This window comes from Physella acuta, unplaced genomic scaffold (assembly GCF_028476545.2).
Source record: "Physella acuta isolate Inbredline_101_S28 unplaced genomic scaffold, ASM2847654v3 ptg000017l, whole genome shotgun sequence".
NCBI classification, from domain to species: domain Eukaryota; kingdom Metazoa; phylum Mollusca; class Gastropoda; family Physidae; genus Physella; species Physella acuta.
This window is the reverse complement of record NW_026731537.1, coordinates 2,795,181-2,821,067: the sequence shown is the minus strand read 5'-3', so window position 1 is coordinate 2,821,067 and position 25,887 is coordinate 2,795,181. Positions and strand designations below refer to the sequence as shown.

At 41.4% G+C, this 25,887-nt stretch overlaps 2 protein-coding genes across 2 annotated transcripts in view; both read right to left on the bottom strand.

Moving 5' to 3' along the window:
- Positions 1–20,501, bottom strand: part of LOC131938150 (uncharacterized) — a 30,448-nt gene extending 9,947 nt beyond the window's left edge. Inside the window, exons 1-2 of the mRNA XM_059296071.1 lie at positions 20,358–20,501; positions 10,321–10,458 (exon numbers count right to left, since the gene is read on the bottom strand). Of these exons, the coding sequence (XP_059152054.1) occupies positions 10,321–10,432 (112 nt within the window). The 5' untranslated portion in view covers positions 10,433–10,458; positions 20,358–20,501. The remainder of the gene's footprint in view (positions 1–10,320; positions 10,459–20,357) is intronic.
- A 1,054-nt stretch (positions 20,502–21,555) lies between these two features.
- On the bottom strand, positions 21,556–25,887 carry LOC131938819 (transmembrane protein 184C). The gene is made up of 9 exons (XM_059297021.1): positions 25,518–25,887; positions 24,081–24,117; positions 23,245–23,382; positions 22,891–22,958; positions 22,698–22,772; positions 22,427–22,520; positions 22,183–22,295; positions 21,902–22,004; positions 21,556–21,741 (listed from the first exon to the last, which is right to left on the bottom strand). The coding sequence occupies exons 1-9, from the start codon at positions 25,769–25,771 to the stop codon at positions 21,556–21,558; spliced, it is 1,068 nt and encodes a 355-aa protein (XP_059153004.1). The 5' UTR covers positions 25,772–25,887.

Here is a 25,887-nt window from a genome sequence, read left to right as displayed (position 1 = left end):
CAAGGTTTCAAGCAGAGAATCAAGCAATCAGTCCAGTGTCGGGTACAAAAGACATCAATCACCAGTCAACACATCCATCACTCAACACAACCCCCATCATCATCACCACCATCAGCACCACAACCATCACAAGCCAACACCACAACCATCGTCAAGTAAAAATACACCCACATCTGTACCAGCCACCATTAATGTCAAGACCACTACCACCACACACGTAGTCTTCACACAACGCCTACACACATGACCTTAGTTGACCCAACCACCACACAAGTAGTCTTCACACAACGCCTACACACATGACCTTAGTTGACCCAAGCACCACACAAGTAGTCTTCACACAACGCCTACACACATGACCTTAGTTGACCCAACCACCACACAAGTAGTCTTCACACAACGCCTACACACATGACCTTAGTTGACCCAAGCACCACACAAGTAGTCTTCACACAACTCCTACACACATCGCCTTAGTTGACCCAACCACCACACAAGTAGTCTTCACACAACGCCTACACACATGACCTTAGTTGACCCAACCACCACACAAGTAGTCTTCACACAACGCCTACACACATGACCTTAGGTGACCCAACCACCACACAAGAAGTCTACCCAGATCAACCTAGATGACCCAACCACCATTTATCATGGCCGACTTATCACCCACTCGCCTCTTTAAACCAACAAACCATTCACTAGAGCCATTACTAACGAACACGATACAGGACATAAAAGGTGGGAGGGGAGGGGTGGTTGAAAATAGAAAGATTCCAGACAGCGTTAAAAAGTTTATTGGAGTCCTGAGGTTTTGTTGGACGCCAAAACTCGGATTGGTTTCTGATATAAAAACGCTAGTAAAGAATCATAATAGTGGGGATATATCTATAAACAAGTAGCTTGGTTTAGAGGGTCTAGTCCGTTTTTATTGAATTGGTTTAGGATTACTCTGTACTAAACGGAACTTATGGGATGCGGGTCCCTCTGCACTAAATAGAACTTTATCAAATGGGATGAGCGTCCTACTGGAAAAGAGGATTCCTAAACTGAGCAATTTACATAAGAGAAAGGTTTGTAAGGAACAAATACAATCCTTCACAAAGTAAAACATTTTTATGGTAGATTGCAGCTACCAAATGACAACCACCAGATGGTAACCACCAGACAGGAGACACATTTCTAAAAGTCAGCGAACCCAAGAAATCTCTAGCGTCAACAACTTGTTTGTTGCCGTGGAAGGCAGACAACGCCATATTATACAACTAATTCAGATGGCAACTACGACAACACTACATTATACAACAACTTCAGGACAGAAACAAAATAACAAACAGAGGTGCTGAAGTGCGACGAACTAGACCGTGGATTTGATGTTGGCTGTCCGAGTCCAACGATAACAAAGACAAATTATTTGGTGGCACCCCGGAATCATGCAACAGGCATAACGTTCAAACCCCAGGGGTTCGATGAGTCAATCTCAGGGGTTCGGCGGAGGTCAAGGCCCACACACGACTCATATTATTCACGATCGAATTTTGTCAGTGCGGAAGATCGAATTATTAAGAAGGGTTCGGTGAATGCGCATATGTAACTAGCGGAGTTCGGTACTTCCAAAAAGGTTAAGAACCACTGCACTAGTATGACGTAGTTTCCACTGCACTAGTATGACGTAGTTTCAGACAGTTACTGAGATGACGTAGTTTCAGACAGCCAATGTGATGACGTAGTTTCAGACAGCCAATGTGATGACGTAGTTTCAGACAGCCAATGTGATGACGTAGTTTCAGACAACTATTAAGATGACATAGTTTGGAAAACATGATTCTGACTAGCAGTCACGTGGGGCTAAACTTATTTCCCTTATAGAAGATGTATTTGCATATTGTCAACAATAGGACGGTAGTACCACAACATGACTTATCAATATTAAATATGATGATAATACAGTTGAAACGGGCTGTTTTCTGTAAGGGTATGAGCCATGCGATGACGTCACACTTCTGTGTTAAAATGCGAAAGGCCGGCGGAGACTGAATCCGTAAACAGCTCGCTTTTGAAACATTTCAGTGAAGAAAAACAAACATGGGGGCAGTTTAAAAAACAACCCCACGCTGGTTTTTTATTGGTCAGCCGTCACCAAAAGCTTAGCAGCATAATGTAGACGGATGAGGTGGCGTTGACCTCTGGCTATTTATAGAATGTTTTGACACCACTGTTGTGGGTCGGCACAAGGCAGTGATACCTCACACACTCTGTCAAAAGTGATACCTCACACTCTCTGTCAAAAGTTTTCAATAAAACATTCATGGCACACTGTCTACACATGCATTCAGTGATACCACACACGCCAGCATCACAAGAAAAAAAAAACACCACTAGTTTAGGTTGCCAACAATAAACATTATTACGTAAAACAAGGTGCCACGTGGTTTAATTCAATACAACTTTAATATTAGGCTGGCATTTTCCATCTGTGGTCAACTGTACCGACGATTATCAGAGACCTTAACACCAATTAATACGAAGACAATTTACACAAACATAAATACAAGGGCATTATGTCTATGACAGGGCATCAAACCAGAGCCAACATGACAGGGCACCAAACGTGAGCCGCCATAAGAGGGCACCAAACGTGAGCCACCATGAATGGGGACCAAACGTGAGCCGCCATGACAGGGCACCAAATCAGAGCCACCATGACAGGGCACCAAACCAGAGCCACCATGACGGCACCAAACGTGAGCCGCCACGACAGGGCACCAAACGTGAGCCGCCATGACAGGGCACCAAACCAGAGCCACCATGACAGGGCACCAAACCAGAGCCACCACGACAGGGCACCAAACGTGAGCCAACATGACAGGGCACCAAACCAGAGCCACCATGACAGGGCACCAAACGTGAGCCACCATGACAGGGCACCAAACGTGAGCCACCATGACAGGGCACCAAACGTGAGCCAACATGACAGGGCACCAAACCAGAGCCGCCACGACAGGGCACCAAACGTGAGCCACCATGACAGGGCACCAAACCAGAGCCAACATGACAGGGCACCAAACGTGAGCCGCAATGACAGGGCACCAAACGTGAGCCACCATGACAGGGCACCAAACGTGAGCCAACATGACAGGGCACCAAACCAGAGCCGCCATGACAGGGCACCAAACCAGAGCCGCCATGACAGGGCACCAAACGTGAGCCACCATGACAGGGCACCAAACGTGAGCCACCATGACAGGGCACCAAACGTGAGCCGCCATGACAGGGCACCAAACGTGAGCCGCCATGACAGGGCACCAAACATGAGCCACCATGACAGGGCACCAAACGTGAGCCACCATGACAGGGCACCAAACCAGAGCCGCCATGACAGGGCACCGAACGTGAGCCGCCAGGGAATCCATGAACGTGACGAGTGGCGATGAAAACAGCCCAGCCATTAATAAGGCTTCATGTATTTATAATTGTCCCCGAACCAAACTTCTCCACAGAACTGCGCCTCAGAAATGTGCCGTCATCAAAACACACGGTTCTAGAATCTCATTGACTTGCATATCTGGCCTGCAGTTCATTCTCGCTTATCTGTAGAGGTTCATGCGTTGAGACAACCCACTTATTACAGGGTTGGGTGTTTTGAAACACTGCAGGGTTGGGTGTGTTAAAAACACTGTAGAGTTGGGTGTGTTGATATCATCCGAGTAAAGAACATGAAAGATGCACATACGGAGATAACACCACATGCTGATTAACGACTTAACAAAAATAGTGTTTCCAATCATTAAACAAGCTATTTAGGCTCCCGTTGCCTCTCTATAGTGATGATTCTCAGCTTCATTATGATTCTGTCAATGATAACACAACAGCCAAGGTCACGTGTCAGGGACCAGGTTACGGGTAAACAAACGGTCAGGTCGACCTGAACCTCGAGTTCACGTGTACCACGTGCAAACTCATCTAGATCGACCATGACCTTTAACCTGGTCGTTTATTTTAGACCATCTTTTCCCTGTTGGAAATGACGAACTTTCAACATGCAGGGAATAATTGATAGAGCACTTCACATCAGCGCAGCCAACAATATTATTTCATGTCGAAATGAATGTCTCCCACAGACGGCGTAAATAAGCATGAAATTAGGTTCAAACGTTTTCACCTATCTTGAACCAGTCCTGCTCTCAGAGCTAAGGGAGATTCAGGTAAAACTGCGCATGTCAGCTTAGATAAAAACTATTTTAGCCAGGTTTTCCAGACTTTACTGTCCGAAATGTGGTTTCTTCTTAAATAAAGCTATCATTAAACTAATAAGACAATTATTCTTGAAGTAGACGTAAACTATCAAGTATGCCATTCATACAGTTTCCAAGGTTTCAAAAGTACTAATGTAATTTCAGCTTCCACATCGCCAACTTTAGAATTCTGAGCCAAGAATTTAAAGGGCTGTTGACATTCTTCTGTCGTCTGTAATCTTTTCCAACACTATCTCAATCGTTGTGTGTTTAATGGTGCTGTTATGTTGAGGGAGTTTACAAGATGCTATTGTGTGAGGACGCTGTTCTATTCAGGGTGCTGTTGTGTGAGGAAGCTGTTCTATTCAGGGTGCTGTTGTGTGAGGACGCTGTTCTATTCAGGGTGCTGTTGTGTGAGGGCGCTGTTCTATTCAGGGTGCTGTTGTGCCAGGAAGCTGTTCTATACAGGGTGCTGTTGTGTGAGGACGCTGTTCTATTCAGGGTGCTGTTGTGCCAGGAAGCTGTTCTATACAGGGTGCTGTTGTGTGAGGACGCTGTTCTATTCAGGGTGCTGTTGTGCCAGGAAGCTGTTCTATACAGGGTGCTGTTGTGCCAGGAAGCTGTTCTATACAGGGTGCTGTTGTGTGAGGACGCTGTTCTATTCAGGGTGCTGTTGTGCCAGGAAGCTGTTCTATACAGGGTGCTGTTGTGCCAGGAAGCTGTTCTATACAGGGTGCTGTTGTGTGAGGACGCTGTTCTATTCAGGGTGCTGTTGTGTGAGGACGCTGTTCTATTCAGGGTGCTGTTGTGCCAGGAAGCTGTTCTATACAGGGTGCTGTTGTGCCAGGAAGCTGTTCTATACAGGGTGCTGTTGTGTGAGGACGCTGTTCTATTCAGGGTGCTGTTGTGTGAGGACGCTGTTCTATTCAGGGTGCTGTTGTGCCAGGAAGCTGTTCTATACAGGGTGCTGTTGTGCCAGGAAGCTGTTCTATACAGGGTGCTGTTGTGTGAGGACGCTGTTCTATACAGGGTGCTGTTGTGCCAGGAAGCTGTTCTATACAGGGTGCTGTTGTGTGAGGACGCTGTTCTATACAGGGTGCTGTTGTGTGAGGACGCTGTTCTATTCAGGGTGCTGTTTGGAGCGCTGTTTAACCGGTAAACAGGATGTAGCCTACAGCAAGAGATCTGAGATACCGCGGCTGACGATCACGTTTAGCGGCAGACGATCACGTTTAGCGGCAGACGATCACGTTTAGCGGCTGATCAATACAAGTGGTTCCAGAGCCTACATAGCCCTAAGCTAAGATGGCCCATAGATGTGGAATCAATGAAGCGTGTCCATGACCTCAGCCAGAGCCAGGACACGAGCCAGTGCTCCTACAAGATGGCGGTTTGTTTATTCAGGATCTGGTGTAAACAATCACAAGCACCATTCTTCCTTCGCCAACATAGTGGTTTATGCCCATAGATCTTTTGTTGTTAGCTTACAAGTGGAGAGGAAATAAGCCTTACCAACTAAACAGCTTTATTCCAAACAAGTCTAGAGTATTTTGACACAACTGGAGCTCATATTCTGACATAATAAAACCATTATTCAATATTCAGGATAGGGAAGTTTCTATTCATCAATCAGAATCTTGTAGCAAGTGGGGTGAAAAACTGGAATAATTTCTGCGAGAAAACGAAGCTAATTATTATCATACTAGCCAAAGAACCCATTAGTTTCCTCATTGTAGTATTGAAAGACGGGTAATTTTGGGGCTCCATCTCAGCTAGTTCATCGCCTTTGGTTCTTGCTGACTGCTTATTTATTTTTAAGGCAATTATTGCGTGATAAAATCAACATGTTCTAGAAGCTTTAAAAGCAAGGCGAAATATGGTAACACTAGTGATAGATTTTATAACGATAGATCTAAATCTGTTGTCAGATATAGTATAATATAGTCCGTTTTGATGAAACCACGTGACATCCGCTAATTATTTTAAAAGATGGTAGGTCTCCTAAGATCACGTGCGATGGCGAACCACCGGCTCTGTTCGTGACTGTTGGTAGCCGGCCCAGGCTTCGTCACGTGATCCTGTTTACAACATAGTTTAAAAATAACTGGACTTTGTGAATGGTTCGAATTTTTTTTTTCACCAAACAAAAAAAAAACAAACCACAAACCAAACAGTCTATCAAAGAGACTCCTTAACATTCTCAGTACAAACTGACCAATCAAGAGCTCGCACCCGAGACATGACGTCACGTGTTTTCGCTCCCGCCCTCGATGTAATTGTTTTTACCTGACGATTAAAGAAAACTAATCAAATCCACAAGGAGTGCTTTGGTGGGCTTTCAATAACAACTCAGTGTGGAAGCTACGGTAGGCCGTCATGGCCTGAAATACTAATTGGCCAGCCATTCTACGGTATGCTGTCGTGGACAAAGATGCCGAATTCGTGTGCTAATGATTCACATAAAGGGATCAAATAAAACATCATTTATTACTTTGATGTTAAGATACAGGATTTTGCTTACAGTTATATAACAATGTTACTTGCAATAACAACAATGTTACAACATTTAGCGGCTGCTCATTTACAATGGGCCGGTTTCGCATCGAGTTGCTTTTCCCTGATAGTATGTATGGCTGTTATGTCAGCAATAAGGATCATAATAAGGGAAGGTTTACGGTTAGGGTAGAAAAAACTGGCTACGACGGAAGGGGGTCACAGAGTACTTACATTTTGGGGGGGGGGGGGGGGTGGATGCGACAAGAGATGCCGGCAAGAAACTCTGAGCACATATTAAACAGACTATGATTTATATTAGCGTTTAAAGGTTTTCAGCAAAAACTACAATTATATTGTTCCCGTATGTAGCTAGCACTCAACTAAGTGTTTACAGTTATCAGTTTATCAATGGACACAAAACTTCCCGTATGTAGCTAGCACTTAACTAAGTGTTTACAGTTATCAGTTTATCAATGGACCTAGCACTCAACTTAGTGTTTACAGTTATCAGTTTATCAATGGACCTAGCACTCAACTTAGTGTTTACAGTTATCAGTTTATCAATGGACCTAGCACTCAACTAAGTGTTTACAGTTATCAGTTTATCAATGGACCTAGCACTCAACTAAGTGTTTACAGTAATCAGTTTATCAATGGACCTAGCACTGAACTAAGTTTTTACAGTTATCAGTTTATCAATGGACCTAGCACTGAACTAAGTGTTTACAGTTATCAGTTTATCAATGGACCTAGCACTTAACTAAGTGTTTACAGTGATCAGTTTATCAATGGACCTAGCACTGAACTAAGTTTTTACAGTTATCAGTTTATCAATGGACCTAGCACTTAACTAAGTGTTTACAGTGATCAGTTTATCAATGGACACAAAACTTCCCGTATGTAGCTAGCACTTAACTAAGTGTTTACAGTGATCAGTTTATCAATGGACACAAAACTTCCTGTATGTAGCTAGCACTTAACTAAGTGTTTACAGTTATCAGTTTATCAATGGACCTAGCACTTAACTAAGTGTTTACAGTAATCAGTTTATCAATGGACACAAAACAAAACCAGCGGGTGGGACGTGCCAGGTGGTACGGTTGCACCGTGTGAGCGTACATAAAACATGAGCCAAAACCACAACATCCAGCCTTGTGGATAACCCGCAGGGGAGAGAACACTGTATATAATTCTCTGCATACAGAGCGAGTTCCCTACCGGTGGTGATTGAGAGATGGGTGTAAGGTGGCTGTGAGGTGGGTGTAAGCTGGGTGTGAGGTGGGTGTAAGGTGGATGTGAGGTGGGTGTAAGATGTCTGTGAGGTGGATGTGAGGTGGTTGTAAGTGGTTGTGAGGTGGATGTGATGTGGGTGTAAGGTGGGTGTGGTGGCTGTGAGGTGGGTGTAAGGTGGGTGTGAGGTGGGTGTAAGGTGGGTGTAAGGTGGGTGTGAGGTGGATGTGAGGTGGATGTGAGGTAGATGTGAGGTGGATGTGAGGTGGATGTGAGGTGGCTGTGAGGTGGGTGTGATATCATCACACAGGTAATATTTCGCAACCGTCAGCAACTTCCCATTGTTGAGTACAAAATAAAACGCCGATTTTTGTTTAGTCAACATGACGTACAAATGAAATTTTGTCAAACGTTTCCTACATAATTACCGAGACAGCGCTAAAAAAAGGTTCAAATAACTGCCGAATCTTTCGAATTTTCTTTCATCGATAAGATAAAAGCGATACCTGCGTGTTGATATTATTCTAGTTTCATGTAGAAATAACTGAATCTGACGTCATCTCAGGTGTATTACGTCCCACGCGTGTGGGGTCCGTCATAATTTTACCCAGTAGACTTGGTTCAAAACCTGTAGGTGCTGCAAACAGGCGGTGTGTATGGTATCTGCTCCACTACATAGGTCATGTCCAGCGTCCATCTATGGCTATGTACAGGTACCTCTTAGTCCTTCTACAGGTGCCTCCTTGTCCATCTATATGATCTACAGGTGTCCCCATGTCCATCTACAGGTGCATACATGGCAATCTACAGGTGTCTCCATGTCCATCTATATGATCTACAGGTGCCTCTTAGTCCTTCTACAGGTGCCTCCTTGTCCATCTATATGATCTACGGGTGCATACATGTCCATCTACAGGTGCCTCCATGTCCATCCACAGGTGCCTCCATGTCCATCTACAGGTGCCTCCATGTTCATCCACAGGTGCCTCCATGTCCATCTATATGATCTACGGGTGCATACATGTCCATCCACAGGTGCATCCATGTCCATCTACAGGTGCCTCCATGTCCATCCACAGGTGCATACATGTCCATCCACAGGTGCATCCATGTCCATCTACAGGTGCCTCCATGTCCATCCACAGGTGCATACATGTCCATCTACAGGTGCATACATGTCCATCAACAGGTGCATACATGTCCATCTACAGGTGCATATATGTCCATCCACAGGTGCATACATGTCCATCCACAGGTGCATACATGTCCATCTACAGGTGCATACATGTCCATCTACAGGTGCATACATGTCCATCTACAGGTGCATATATGTCCATCCATAGGTGCATCCATGTCCATCTACAGGTACCTCCATGTCCATCTAAAGATACCACCTATAACCATCCACAAGTGTCACCCTACTATCTAACAGTGGTTCTCAACCAGAAATGGAAGTAGGGTGTCAAAAGAAAGAGCCTAAGAGTACAATACCACCACAAGTAAGAAGTTTTACTGAGCAGAAAGCTGTATTTACTGAGAGAAAACGAATGTTCAAGTCTTGCTCAACACGACGTGTACAAAAGCACAACCAAACACAAGGCTGACTTCTGTGGATCTACAGCATTAAATGACATGCAATACAATATTGTGTATTTAGTCTACTGTTACAACATACAATGGAATCGCTTGATGAATAAATGAAACCAAGCCCCAGAGGTAAACAAGAGGTACACGACAATAGTGAGAGGTCAAATACAATGTACAGCCCGCTTGTGGGGTTCATAACAGTATGCTAATGGGAGGCTTGTTGTATTCAAATGGGAGGCTTAACGTACGTCTTGCTAGGGTTCGTAGATCTAACAATGGCCGTACACTGGCGTGGGGGAGTAAACAATATGATGTAGGTCTACTGGGGGTGGGAGGGTTGGACGGTAGGATATACTGGGGGGGGGGGGGGGTAGAGGTCGGGGTGATGTGTAACGGGGGGGGGGGGCACGATGTGAAGTACTTTGTCGTATAAAGTCGATATCATTATGGGCTGGAGGAGTGAGGAAGACAATATGTGTGAGGGTGGGCGATATTAGGAATACGGTATATGTGGGTGGGGGTGTGAGGTAGATTTTATGATGTATGTGTGTGGGGAGATATGAAGAAGACGTTATGATATGTGTGCGGGATATGTGACGAAGATTTTATAATTTTTATGTGGGTGAGAGATTTTATGAAGATTATATGATGTATGTGGGTGGAGAGGTAAGAGGAAGACGATATGATATGTGTGTGGGATATATGATGAAGATTATATTATATATGTGTGGGGAGGTGAGAGAAAGACGATATAATCTAACGGTCCACCTACCAAGCGGGGCCATCGCTACAATCCAATCAGATAACTCGTTCCTTTGTCTGGCGATCTGCACGGCCCCCGCGATGTTTCCACGCCACAACTCCAGCTGAAGGTGGTATTCCATGTTATCATTGTTTAGGTGGTATTCGCCTGAAAAGGACAACATGAAATTACTACATTGTAGCTAAATATAGCTACCCAGTGCAATGAAATCTTATCCCAAATATAGCGTTGGTTCCTATTTAGCCAGGTTTAGAAAAAAAATCAATATGTCCGAAAAATCAGAAATCATAATTATTTCGTGGTGGGCGGGGAGGTTATATTTGGCGTTGAGATGGGATAAGGGGGAGTAATAGAGGGGAGAGAAATCAGGGGAGAGAAAGAGATATAAAACTGGTGGAGTGCCGTGTTTATCAGTCGAAGGAAGCCCCATGCCTACATCAGGAGTTAAAGTGTCCTGACAACAGCACGGTTCTTGACCTGCTTAGCCCACTTGAGCTCTCTTTCTTCACTTCTTAACGGCGGCACAAACGATCTACCACTTGGTAATATCAGGAAAATTCCGCGAGAGCTTCTGGATATGACCAAACGGCTCATTAAATCAGCAGACGACAACATTAAGACGCGAACGCTTGGCTGGCATTAACTGTCACTGATGCAGAAATCAAAAGTCACGTGAGAACGTTGTTGTCCTCTAATTTTAGCAGCGGCGTGATTAGGGCTATGTAATCACCATTAGACTTGCAGATTACGTAATGCTCCACTTCACTGTGCTTAGAAAACAGGGCTGACATTTGTTTCGGATGTCCAGGTGCAAAGAAAAAACAAATGGAAATAATTCAATAACTCAAGGAGCAAATAGGACCAAGTTAAGTCAATTTGTAGTAGAATTATTTTAACGATATCACTGAGCTCTAAATACTTAAGGTAGAAAGCTGAAGACTTACAAGCCTGCATTTGGTTGTCCACCATGAACCATAAGAGTCTAGTGATAGAATACACAAGCCAAGCATGGCAGTGCCGTCTGACTACCAGCACGCATGAATTCACTAAGTCCCACACAGACGGCAGGGTGGTGTCTACCAGAGGTGCCTGCCCGTGGGTCTAAATATTTACTTTATACAGTTCCCGGCAACATGACTCAGGACTTCCCCAACATATCGTTTGTTTAACGCTATCCTTATACGCACTGTAAAAACTATAATCGTTTTTTGGTGATGTGTCCAATGAATAAGTAAAAGTAAAAAAAGAATCTGTGGAGCAGAGACGGTTGGAATCTCGAGGGGGAGTTTAAATATGTTATGATTTGTTTTCAGTGTTATTGAAATACGTGAACATAAAACTAAATGTTCTAGAATTCATTTTTAAATACATATGTGATGTAATTAATACTTCTGGTAATATGCAATGTTTGATAAAAAGCCAAAACAAAAAGGTATGTTTTATGCGCAACTACATCGTAACATTTTCAATAAGAAAAAAAGTTAAAACTAAAACATTAAAAAAACAGTTACAGTCGTATTTTACAGTCGCAAGTTCAAAAATCAACAGGAAGCTCGCCTCAAAGAAAATACAATATTTTGAGTTATCTACATATGCCCAGTTTATTATGTTACGTTTAGCTTACTGTTATGTTTACCACTAAGCTAAACATATGCCTGAATTAGGTTAATTAACGTGAAAAGATTCAACAGCATCTATGTTTCTGGCCTTGAGTGGGTATTGAGGGGTAGATGGAGACAGAAACAAAATGGACCCGGACCTGAATACAATTTGGACCTGACCACATAGAGTGACCGGAATATGAAGTCGGACAAAAGGGTCAACGTAGTACACAGCTGACACATTTAGAGTGAAATTTGCTGCAATGTAGATTACGTGATTCGTTTTGACCACGATTTATTTGTAATCCCCCCCCCCCAACCCCGCATAATTGTCCATCGATAAGTTATATGTCCCAAGTGTAACTGTCACGTGACCTGATACATCTGATGAGAAGTGGCCAGTGACATCAAATTGTCCAGGGTCAATGACCTCAAATTGTCCAGCTACAAACACGACATCACAGAAACCGTCGAATCTCGTTCGGCGTGAGCACTTCTAACACGTAGACTACACACAAAACGGGAGGGTCAGCACGAGTACTAGAGCCCTACAATGTTGGTGTTGAAGATATTTCAGCTTGATATTGTTTGGGGCTTTGGTCTGTGTGCGGGAGGGGGGGGGGGGGTCGTATTGGGAACCGTGCACCTTATAAAACACGAAGGCATAAGTTAATGTAGGCCAAGTTTACATAACACTTTTCTGCATGGCAAGTCATTAGATACGTCCTTTCCAAACAACGATACAGTCGTGTGAAGGGCTAGTAAAAAAAACAAAGAACTTAACAGATCGCCATGGTCACTACCACGACGTAATGAATTCATTCCTCTCACCCCTCCCCCCCCCCCCTCTAGGTACTACAGAAACGTTTCGATATCAGGTCAACAACAGTTTGTAGCAGTCTTATCTCGTCCCCTCCAGCGCTGATCAGTAACTCAAGTGATCTCAGCAACTGTTGAACACCGCGCTACTAAAGGTGGTATCTCACGACATCTAGTATTTGAACCACAGCGCTACTAAAGGTGGTATCTCATAACATCTAGTATTTGAACCACCGCGCTACTAAAGGTGGTATCTCACGACATCTAGTATTTGAACCACCGCGCTACTAAAGGTGGTATCTCACAACACGACATCTAGTATTTGAGCCACCGCGCTACTAAAGGTGGTATCTCACAACACGACATCTAGTATTTGAACCACCGAGCTACTAAAGGTGGTATCTCATAACATCTAGTATTTGTACCACCGCGCTACTAAAGGTGGTATCTCACGACATCTAGTATTTGAACCACCGCGCTACTAAAGGTGGTATCTCACAACACGACATCTAGTATTTGAGCCACCGCGCTACTAAAGGTGGTATCTCACAACACGACATCTAGTATTTGAACAATGCGCTACTAAAGGTGGTATCTCACAACACGACATCTAGTATTTGAACCACCGCACTACTCAAAGTGGTATCTCACAACACGACTTTCAGAGTGGTATCTCTCAACTCTCCCGAACTTAACCTTGACCTCCAGCACGTTTCCATTTCTTTAATTGCTCTGCACTCGCGAGCTATTTCTGGCACATTAACATGGCCGAGTATTTCTGTGTACACCGCTGTTCCGTGCACCTCCCGCCTGAACAGCCGAGCGGCAGGATACATGAATAGAATCAATGAACGGTGGGGGTTCTGCCGGCGATCTGCTCCTCATCAACTTCCCCCATAGCCAGACCCTGGCCAATTTTTTGGCATGCTTTTGTTTAGATCAATGTGTGTAGGAGGTGAATGTGGCGTGAGATTAACAATAGGTCTGGATGGATAAGTTTATAGAGGTAACCAAGGACTAGAGATGTATAGCTACTTACACTAGTGTCCAGTTCTGTGAGGGGGGACGTACACACAGACCACATGCAGTCTCAGATGGACATGTCATGATGCTGGTTTAAAACGAAAGTGAAACATTCATTGCCTTTATTTTTTTAAACAGCTTCCAAGGTAACGTGTACAAGGTCACATGACATATGTCTCCAGGGTTCAAGGTTACATGTCACACCTGTATATTTTGACGTTATTTAACTTAGGCAGACATGAATGTCTCCAGGGCTCAAGGTTACGTGTCATATGTCTCCAGACAGGCCCGCGGGGTCAGTGCTACATAGCACGGAGATTTCCAGCGGTCCCACACAAATACTGTCAGAACTCTGTTAATTAAAACACGAACATGCAAGCCGCCACACTCAATCAAGCGCCTGGATCAAGGCCCGTCACTCTGCCAAACCGTGGAATGTTTCCAGCGAGCAGACAGCTGATGTGACGTTTTTATAGTTCCGGTCATATGTCAGTGTAAACAATGGTCACATTTCATTACAGATGGGGGGGGGGGGCGAAGGTGGCGGGAGGGACACAAGACCGTGGGGGCATAGATAATGAAATTCTATGTACCACTCTTGGTCGAGGCCATTTCATGAAAGAATATCAAGTTGTTAGTGATACTTATCCTGACCAACGGTAGGGGTAGTCAGTGATACAGCCCTGACCAGCAACAGTCAATGATACAATCCTGACCAATTACAGAGGGCAGTCTATAATACAGCCTTGACCAATGGGCAATGTCAGAGGTCATTCTGTAATACTGTATTGACCAATGCCAGAGGGTAGTCTGTAATACAGCCTTGACCTAAGGTCAATGTCAGAGGGCAGTCTGTAATACAGCCTTGACCAATGTCAGAGGGCAGTCTGTAATACAGCCTTAACAAATAAACCAGCCACAGGTGGTGAATCAACCATTTCGTCTCATTACAATCTACCAGATCAACTCCGACCCGATGTCAAAGAGATAAAGAACCTTCAAATGATCATTGATATACATTGCTTTTCAGCCCGGTATTATTTCTTGAAGCACCACAGACAATTGGTCTTATAAAGCTAAGCCAGGACGACAGACGATATGGGACGTGATAGCCGAGGGTCGATAACGACGTGCTATGGCCTGATTCGGACATGGGTACCCAGATATTACACGGACGATGGAGAACACAACAAAATCTGTTTCTACACTCGTGCATCATCTGAACACACCGCGCATCATCTGAACACACCGCGCATCATCTGAACACACCGCGCAACATCTGAACACACCGCGCAACATCTGAACACACCGCGCAACATCTGAACACACCGCGCAACATCTGAACACACCGCGCAACATCTGAACACACCGCGCAACATCTGAACACACCGCGCAACATCTGAACACACCGCGCAACATCTGAACACACCGCGCAACATCTGAACACACGGTGCAACATCTGAACACACACACTCGTATGCGAACACAGTACATGGATTGTGTCACAGTAGGTGGTGCTGTTGCTAAGTGTGAACAATTTGAACAAAAATTAACACTTGTTAAGGTTTTAACTTCGTAACGCAAGTAGGACCATAATAAACTCGGACAATCGGTTGCTTACAACTATGACATCAAATTGTCGACAGAGCTATCATATCAAGACGCCACATTTTAAACCTATACTAAACTAAGCGATTTAGTCATCATGTATTCAACTGAGCTTCGGGCTGGACATACCAAGTGACCAGCGTGCTACAAAAGCCTGCGTGACTATCGTGTTTGCTAATCGAACAACCTACCAGTAACGTGACCTAGGCAACAACTGCAGAAATATACCTATCACTCGAGTAAGAACCAGAACCAAGCGATGACGCAAGATAGGGTCTCGTCTCAACAGATGACAGGAGGTATAAATATAACAGGTAAAGGCAGGCGGTACCGTTACATTAACAGGTACAAGTAAGGACAGGCGGTAATGTTAGAAAAACATGTTACACTTCTAACAGGTGTGCCAGACGGTATTGTTACTGTGAAAGGTGTGACAGGTGGTATTGTTACTGTGACAGGTGTCACAGGTGGTATTGTTACTGTGACAGGTGCTACCGGGACAATCGGACTGGGGTACATAGACCTGGTTACATGTACCGCCAGAGATAGCACTGATGTTACAAATAAGAGATAACAGAGATCCGCCTGCATAAAATGTACTTTATCAACCCTGTATAAGACTACAATGGTGGACTGTTACATAGATAACCCTTGAAACCCGTGTGGGCTCACAGTCTCGCCAGTCGCTATAAGACTGATTTAAGAGTACCACACGAATTCATGAAACATAATTTCACGATCGACAGTTGATGTCTTGTTTTATAACTACCAAAGAAAATTAAACATATAGTTATATTTTTAAAGTACTTATAGAAACAACTATTAGCTAGATCTATGTGGTATACCATGAATGACTCAGTACCGTACATAAATCAATTTGTTATTACAGGCTATTGTAGATGAGGAACCGTAAAAAGTGTTGATATTAAATATCTATACCATGTAAAAGTTATTAAATATGTAAATGATATCAAATATGTTAAAGTAATAAAAATATGCAAATGTTATCAACTATGCAAATGCTATCAAATATGTCTGTCACTCATTTTGTTTTCCACCGTCTCTTCTCCGCCTAGCTATGTCATCCGACCGACTTTATTTTCCGGGTTATTAAAACAACGTACAGGTATTTGTCTAACCCCCTCTTTCCCCCCCCCCCCCCCCCCCCCCATCCTAGTGTACAAGAAGTGCTAATGACACTCGGGGAAAACAAACCAGAGGTTTTTAAAAACTACGTTTGGCTCTATGATCGTTAACTTATTGTATTAGCCCTCTTTTGTCGGCGGTAACGTGTAATTGGTATCGTTGAAGAGATGTGGGATCAACTCAGAATAATCAATCCCAGTTCTTCTTCCACAATAACACAACCAGGTATGATACTCTGCCATAACACAACCAGGTATGATACCCCACTATTAAAACCAGAAACACAAACAACCTTAGATAGAACAGCCCCACAATAAAATGATATTATCATTTTTGACACTACAACCCTCGTCCTAATTCCACTACACTGTGGTAACCCAATCTGTTGCACGAGTCCACCAGGCTACCACAACGTGTTGACAGAGATGCCCTTTCACGTACCGTGTCTGACACTACAGATCATAGTCACACAATAAACGAACAGCTTTAAACAGCCGCTCACCCTAATTACCACAAATAGGCGGCTTGCAAATGGCCACTGCTAGGACGATCGTGTACTCACCTAGTCAAACTAACAAGCAGAGTAATTAACCCGTCCATCGGAAATCGTTACGTCACCATATCGGTGGTGTTGATGGCGGTGAGAACCAGCAAGGGGAGACAATGGTCCCAGTCCAAATGGAGTTACCTCAAGAGAAAGGGGTAAAGCACGGCTATCCGTTTACACGTTGGGCGCCACATAGGTAGATGTAGCACCATATTAGGGAAGTATAGGGCCATGTAGGGGAAATGTAGCACCATATTAGGGAAGTATAGAGCAAGATAGGGGGATGTAGCATTACATTAGGGAAGTTATATCACCACATACGGGAAATGTAGCACCACATTAGGGAAGTGTAGCACCACATTAGGGAAGTGTAGAGCCACATGGGGGGTGTAGCATTACATTAGGGAAATGTAGCACAAGATAAGGGCAGTATAGCACCACATACGGGAAATGTAGCACCACACTAGGGAAGTAACACATACGAAAAATGTAGCAACATAGTGCATGTCCCAAATTTATTCCATCCCAGTACAAATACATAGCCCATTCTCCGTGTCCTCCATTTCAGACACCAGAGGCCCTATCTTCAAAGACGTGTCCATATTTTAAAATGTAAATGTAAAGATACCTCATTAAAAATTCGACACGTTATTTTGGCATGTGTAGAGCAGTCGTACAAAAGTACATCTAATAATATATCGAGTCCTTTCTGTCATACATACATCAACGCCAACGTATTTTAATGCACGTTAATCCTAGCGGATCACAGCATCGCTATACATAGACATGCAGGGGATGACAAAATACAATGCAGTGGATGACACCATTCAGTGGATGACACCATTCATTGGATGACACCATGCAGTGGGTGACACCATTTGGTTGATGACACCATTCAGTGGATGACACCATTTAGTGGATGACATCATGCAGTGGAATACACCATCCAGTAGACGACACCATTTAATGGATGACACCATTTAGTGGGTGACATCATGAAGTGGACGGCACCATCCAGTGGACGACACCATTTAATGGATGACACCCTGCAGTGGATGATACTATCCACATATTGACAAAAATAGGCCTCATGTTGACAAAACTAGGTCTCATGTTGACAAAACTAGGTCTCATGTTGACAAAACTAGGTCTCATGTTGACAAAACTAGGTCTCATGTTGACAAAACTAGGCCTCATGTTGACAAAACTAGGCCTCACGTTGACAAAAATAGGCCTCATGTTGACAAAACTAGGCCTCACGTTGACTTGACAAAACTAGGCTTCATGTTGACCAAACTAGGCTTCATGTTGACAAAACTAGGCCTTATGTTGACAAAACTAGGCCTCATGATGACAAAACTAGGCCTCTTGTTGACAAAACTAGGCCTCATGTTGACAAAACTAGGCCCCATGTTAACAAAACTAGGCCTCAAGTTGACAAAATTAGGCCTCATGTTGACAAAACTAGGCCCCATGTTGACAAAACTAGGCCTCAAGTTGACAAAATTAGGCCTCATGTTCACAAAACTAGGCTTCATGTTGACAAAACTAGGCCTTATGTTGACAAAACTAGGCCTCATGATGACAAAACTAGGCTTCATGTTGACAAAATTAGGCCTCATGTTGACAAAACTAGGCCTCATGATGACAAAACTAGGCTTCATGTTGACAAAATTAGGCCTCATGTTGACAAAACTAGGCCTCATGTTGACAAAACTAGGCCTCGTGTTGACAAAACTAGACCTCATGTTGACAAAACTAGGCCTCACGTTGACTTGACAAAACTAGGCTTCATGTTGACCAAACTAGGCTTCATGTTGACAAAACTAGGCCTTATGTTGACAAAACTAGGCCTCATGATGACAAAACTAGGCCTCTTGTTGACAAAACTAGGCCTCATGTTGACAAAACTAGGCCCCATGTTGACAAAACTAGGCCTCAAGTTGACAAAATTAGGCCTCATGTTGACAAAACTAGGCTTCATGTTGACAAAACTAGGCCTTATGTTGACAAAACTAGGCCTCATGATGACAAAACTAGGCTTCATGTTGACAAAATTAGGCCTCATGTTGACAAAACTAGGCCTCATGTTGACAAAACTAGGCCGCGTGTTGACAAAACTAGACCTCATGTTGACAAAACTAGGCCTCATGTTGACAAAACTAGGCCTCATGTTGACAAAACTAGGCCTCATGTTGACAAAACTAGGCTTCATGCTACAAGCATGTTATCGACCCCGCGATTCGGGGCACCATATTTGCATCACCACGTGACCACCCTGGACGGGACCAGCATCTAGTTATCATCCTTTGTCCCCAAATTCACCCCTCCCATGACGTAACACAGCAGTAGCCGGAAGCGAGGCGTGCATCCGCTATGCATGCTTGCACCTAATCTCTTGTTATCTTTGCCCGAGGCTAACGCGAGTTGTGTGACAGAGCGAAGACACACCTTTAGACCGTGCAGGTCTTGCTGGACCTGACACCAACACCGAGGATGCACTTTACCCAGGTGCGAATAAACTTAATGCTTCTGTTTAAACACTGACGACACATACAGACAGTATAGCAATACTAGAACTTGAAGACAGAATCCTAAGCCAAAACTACCTTTAATATTTTGGATTGTATTAGTTTGAGAATACATTTGTATGTAACTAGATCTAGAATAAAAGTATCAGTAAAGCATAAAGCTTTAAATCAAGGCGTGTTTTCTATGCAGTTTCCTTGATTTTACGACCATAAAACGACGAGGAATAATCGACACCAACAAATATACTTGGCGTTACGTAACAAGCATATTACTGTATTACATAATACTTTAGGAATCAAAAGTTAGTTGTAGTATTTAAATATTTATAAAATATACATTGCTTTTAAAATAACCTGCGAAACCAATAGGACAAAGTCTGTATTCTACAAGAAATAAAGGTTCATTTAAATATGAACATAAAATCTGTTCATATTGGTGAACGAGCAAATGTAAACAAACCGCGCAGGCACGTGAGATAAAAAAAAATTAGTACATACCATGGGGGTGAGTAGATGAAGCCGTCACCGCTGTACCCCGTCTAGTGAACACGTCCACACGTAACATCCAACCACAACACAGAGACGCGGCCCGCGGTAAACAGCGCGCGCCACTGTAAACACGCGCCTAGTGGCCGACTAAATATACCGTCCAATACAATGAATTAACTAACCGAAAGTTCAACGCGCCTTGCACGAGGCGATGGCGAGACAGGGGACGTTAGCGGACTCGAGGACAGCAGTTAGATAACCAAGTAGAAAAGCGGCACTTACTTTCTTGCAGCAGACATCTGTGGGCACCGAGGCGATCGCCGAATATACCAAGATGTGGTTTGCTATCAAGTAGGTCAGGGGAACCTTGACCTGAAAAAGGCGAATAAAGCAGATCTGTACGAGCACACAAAAGTAGATAATCTTTGGCTGACTTTTCTAAGGGGCGGGGCGTAACGGTGACACGAATTACATGCAAGATGGGTTACTGGTAGGGGCACGTAATTTAAAAAAAAAAGTGACCCACTTCTCATGTGGTGATTAACACATAGTCGTGTAATTAGGACAGTGCTAATGCTAACACACATTCCATCCTTTATCAAAACAAACAAACCCGTACAGAAAAAATAAAAATCTCCATTAAAAAAAAAAGTTGGAATAACAGCAGGGAAAACACAACACTGCGGATCCCTAAACAGGAGGGGAGGGGGGGGGGTTCTGACTTTGGAATTTTGTCCTTGAGGTTACATGGGAATGGGGGCGGGGAGGGATACTGCACGAGAACGTCACGTAACCTATAACAAAGGGCGACAACATTGTGTGCGCTTGTTACTTCCCTTGTTACTTCAATGAAACTTATCCTGCCTGGGAAAGTTTTTCATTCGAATTTGCTTTGAATAAGCAGCAAGATAAATATAGATAAATATAAAACTTTTACAACCTGCCATTATTTGTTGTGCCAAATTTAAAATACACGATATATATATATATATATATATATATATATATATATATATATATATATATATATATATATATATATATATATATATATATATATATATATATTATGTACATGTATAATGTTTAAACTTAAGTATTATAAATGAGGCTAGACTGCACCTGCTCTGTTTCTCACTCCTCCTCCACCCGCCCCACATTGACAACACAAAGACGCAATCAAACAAAAAATTAAAGAATATAAAAAATAATATAAAGCATAGCTACACATTTTTTTGTTCACAGCTAAGGAGAAAAAGATAATTAGATTTTAAAAAATGCAGCAGGTAGCTACGAACGCTAGGTGATTTAAACCATTTTCACTATAATAATGACAACATTAACCAAGTGATTTGTCGGCATAAGATATACATCATCTTCACTAGAATAATGACAGCATTTATCTCTGATTTAAAAAACCCAAGATGAACATGTATAGGAGTTATTGTTTTTAAGTCTCTTTTTATTAGATGGAGGCTAGTTAGTACAAACCTATGTACTTGGCGTGCTCCACCACGTCCCCCGTTACATCCCTGACGTCCCACATAGACATGAAGGAAGAACAACAGTCCTGCTGGTCTGCTGCCATGTTTACAAATGGTTTGTGGGAAAATGAGAAATAGTGGGCAATGGCAGCTAAAAACATCTCAATGCAGATGAGAAAATCCTGCAAAAATTATTACAATAAAACTGTTTTACTAAAAGAAAATGAATTTTAAATACTGGACTTAAAATAAATAAAAATAATGTTCCATATGCGACTGAAAAGCATTTTAAAAAATCTTCTACCTACAAATCATTCATGATTGAGCAATGAATTAACATACCTGAATTCCTGTTGAAACCTGTTTGATGTCCTTGTAGAACACCCAAGCACCATTGGAAGGAATGACATTAGTTTTGGTGAGGACTGCTATAAACAGACCTTGCCTAGCAGAAATATTTTATAACACTTGATTTAACATTTGTCAGACCAAAGACATTTAATTTTCAATAGGTAAAGCCCTACAATTACATAACATTTTACTTTCCATTGTTGAAATGTATCTAAATAATAAGAAAACATTAAAATAACAAGAAAACTTACCAAAATAATAAGAAAACTTACCAAAATGACAAGAAAACCACAGCTTTAACACAAAGGAATTTGGGTACTGGCTTTAGTGGTTTCAGTTCATGTCGGAATGCTTTGTAAAACAGCACTAAACAGTACATAGCAAACTGTCAGAGAGACCAAGCACAGTTGTTTTAGTGCATTAATATCAAAGCTCAACAGCTAAATATTATGATTATAATGTTTGATAAAACATAATGGAGGATATAACAAGTTCTATTTACAAAAAAACACTCACAATTTGTGAAAAATTGCCAATAATGACAATATAAGACCAGGCAGTAGAAAAGTTAAAGTCTCCCTCTCCATACTTGTCACACATTTCACAGATGCTGTTTTAAGTAGGGTTTTAAAACATAAACAAACAACATAAAGCATTTCATTGTATATATTAAATATTCCCATGAAGAAAAGAAATGTAAAGATAAAAAAAAGTAAAATCAAATAAGTGGACACACATATAGAACTAAAATTATGAAATATTTAACAAACTGTTAGGTGTTACTTACAATGCAATGATAGTCATGAGAGGCCTGACAATGGTATACTGCAGCACACCATGTTTACATCTCTGAATAAACTTTCTGGAAAACAGCAGTAGGAATTTTTTACTTATTTTTACACACCTATGAAGTGATAATAATACTATTTATATATCTGCCTGTAAACCAATTTAAAAATCTGTATATACACTAAACTTACCTCCCATCACTGCAAGGTGGCAGCAAACAAAGGGGAAAAAGAAAACTTATTGGTGGTTTACTTTCAACCTAAAACAGGAAGTTAGAAAAACAGTTATTATGCCAAGCCTGTATTTATATAAGAACAATAAAAATGTATTTCAGCAGCTATACAAAAAGCAATTTTTTAATAATTATTATTACACTAAAAAATATATGAATTGTTCAAAAATAAATTCTCTGTGTTTATTTCTCTGGTGTTCAAATTCAACAATAAACTCTCTGTTTAGACTAATTTGTTAAACTACCAAACTAATTAAAAAATGGATAACTTAATTCAACAAACATCAATATAGAATTATATTTAGCTATTTACCTGTTCATCTATGTCAGGATATTCATGATAAAGGAATGACAGCAAATAGGCCATGAAATTATAGATAACATAAGCTTCATAACATTCTCGTAATGTGTCAAGGTAAATGGCTGCTTCTGGAAATCTAAGTGCAAACCACTAAAAGAAGAAAATTTCATTTCAACTTTAAGAATACCTGGTAGCCAAAGTTCTTGTCATATTGATTTGTTGTAAAAATATTTTTTAAATAATGCATTGTGCTGATTGTAAATGATAATTAATCAATATTAAGACTATGCCTAAAATATGCGCTCTGTGTATTAGGATATGATACTGTTGATTTCATTAATAAAATGTTTCGTAAAGGCTATTTCTAAAATACATAAAGTAGCCAGAGTAAAATAACAAGCAAGGGTAAAGCATATTATAGAGAATATATTAAATAAATCTATAGCCTATAAGCCAATATGTATAGTATAGAGTATAAATTTGTTTTAATCATTATCCATTAGCAATTTTCACAAGAATTTTCATTGCTGACAAAAATCTAGAGGGTGCGATTTTGGATGATATTTTGAGTCGTCCCTTTGAATCCCAGTCAGAATGGATCTTAATATAATAATACACTTAAACAAAAAACTTCAAATTTGGTATGATGCAGTGTGATAGAGTGGTACAATATGTGATGGCCACACCATAAGAAAGGATGTCTTTGCTTTTTCTTTTTTCAAAATTCGAATTTAATTTTTTCTCACTAGTGACGTGATTACGAGCATATTAAATTTAAATGCAGAGTGAGAAAAAAATCGCTAGTCACTATCACTAATGATCTTATAATTATAGTCAATCAAACTTACCGCATTCAAGGCATACACTGGGACCATCCATAAAACACTGTTAGAGAAGAAATAAAATAGTAGAAATAATATTTGAATTTATTTATAACATAGAGAAGACCAGGCCTAAAATAATTTTTTAATAAAATATGATTGGCCCACCTAGTACACTATGTACATAGTACATAATAGTTCATACTTCTACAAAGTCCAATACCAATGCAAATAGTCAATAGCATATATAATGCCATATATCTATATATATAATTCTCTTCTGGGATCAGTTAGAAAACAAGCTGCAAGCGCGCCTTTGCAGTCCCCTCTCTTCCTCTCTATCACTATCACCCCCACCCCCCCCCCCCCCACATGATCTGGTGAGCGGTGTTCACTCTGTTTACATTTTACAATCATAGAGACGGGTTTGGTGACGGCTATTAGGGGCAGATAATTTAGTTTGAAACGATTTTAAACTTAGAGGAGGTAACTAAGAGGAGGCTGCTTTCACGTGGGGGGGGGGGGGGGGGGGGGGAAGGGGGTTTAGTGTTTTTAAGCAAATATTTTCAGTGGCAGCATTGGTACTGTCGAATTCACAAATTATAAATTACTGAAAAGTAGAAAAAAAAAAACTAAATAGCAGCGTATGATACGCTGCGGGTCGGCTCGTTATATATAAATTATTATAGGCCTAGGTAAAATCACGATATAGCGTCGGAAATTATTGGGTAATGTTCGTTGAGTTTCGGAAACATTCGTTACTGTAAACCATAGTTTATTTGACCGTTGAAAGAAAAATAAAGTCAAGTGCATTAAATTAATGTTTTAACTTAATTTAATGTTTAACTGACAAAAAATAGAGACGATTAGTAAATCTAAATATTATTAATAAAGTCGAGTGTAGTAATTAATTATTTTTTTTTAAGAAACAGAAAAAACTTGCAGAAGATTTGCGACAACCAGCTCTAGTTCTGTTAGTAAATAAGACGATTAGATTTACTAAAGTTAAAAGTAGTAAGAATAACTAGAATAATGTTTAGTAGCAGCAATAATTAGCACATACACTTAAAATAATTAGAAATACAAAATAATTAGCAAAACAGTATTTAAATTGCAACTAAAATCAATCCTGGCACATTTTTCAACATTATGTATTAAAAATAATATGGCGGCAAATAAATGATGGTTTACAGTATTTCCGGTGGTTTCCGGAACGGCTCGACAGACTACCCCATGGTTTTACTGTTTTTTTACTGCTGTACAGTTCCGGAATAATAACCGACGCTATATCGTGATTTTACCTAGGCCTATGGCATATAATTATAATACTCACCCACCAACCTTTGTTACTTTGTTAGTGTTACCCCTCTATTGAGAGTCTATTGCCATCATTCATCATAATGATAATGGTTAGAACAGTTAGATATTTTAAAATTTAACATTATTTAATTTAAGTCCACTTACCGTATGATATGTCTTTGTAAATAGGGAGTCGTGTAGTTTAATACATGTTGAAGTATTCCCCAAAAGGATATCGGCAAAGCCATAAGCACAAACATCCCTCCAACAAACCATGCTTGAACGTGATCTGGTGCTCCTTTTTTCTCCAGTTCCCAAATGCACAGAGGTACGGCGATTACTAATAAAACTACATAAACAAGAATGACTACAAATCTAATCCATTTACGCCAAAGACTAAACAAAGCTTCACAGCCCATGTTACTGTGCACTTTGACCAGGAGAGAATTTTATTACAGTTCCTTTTCAGTTTTTGTTTGCACCAACTAAGACTACTGATACTGTTTACAATTCATGTTATTATAGTCTCCATTTT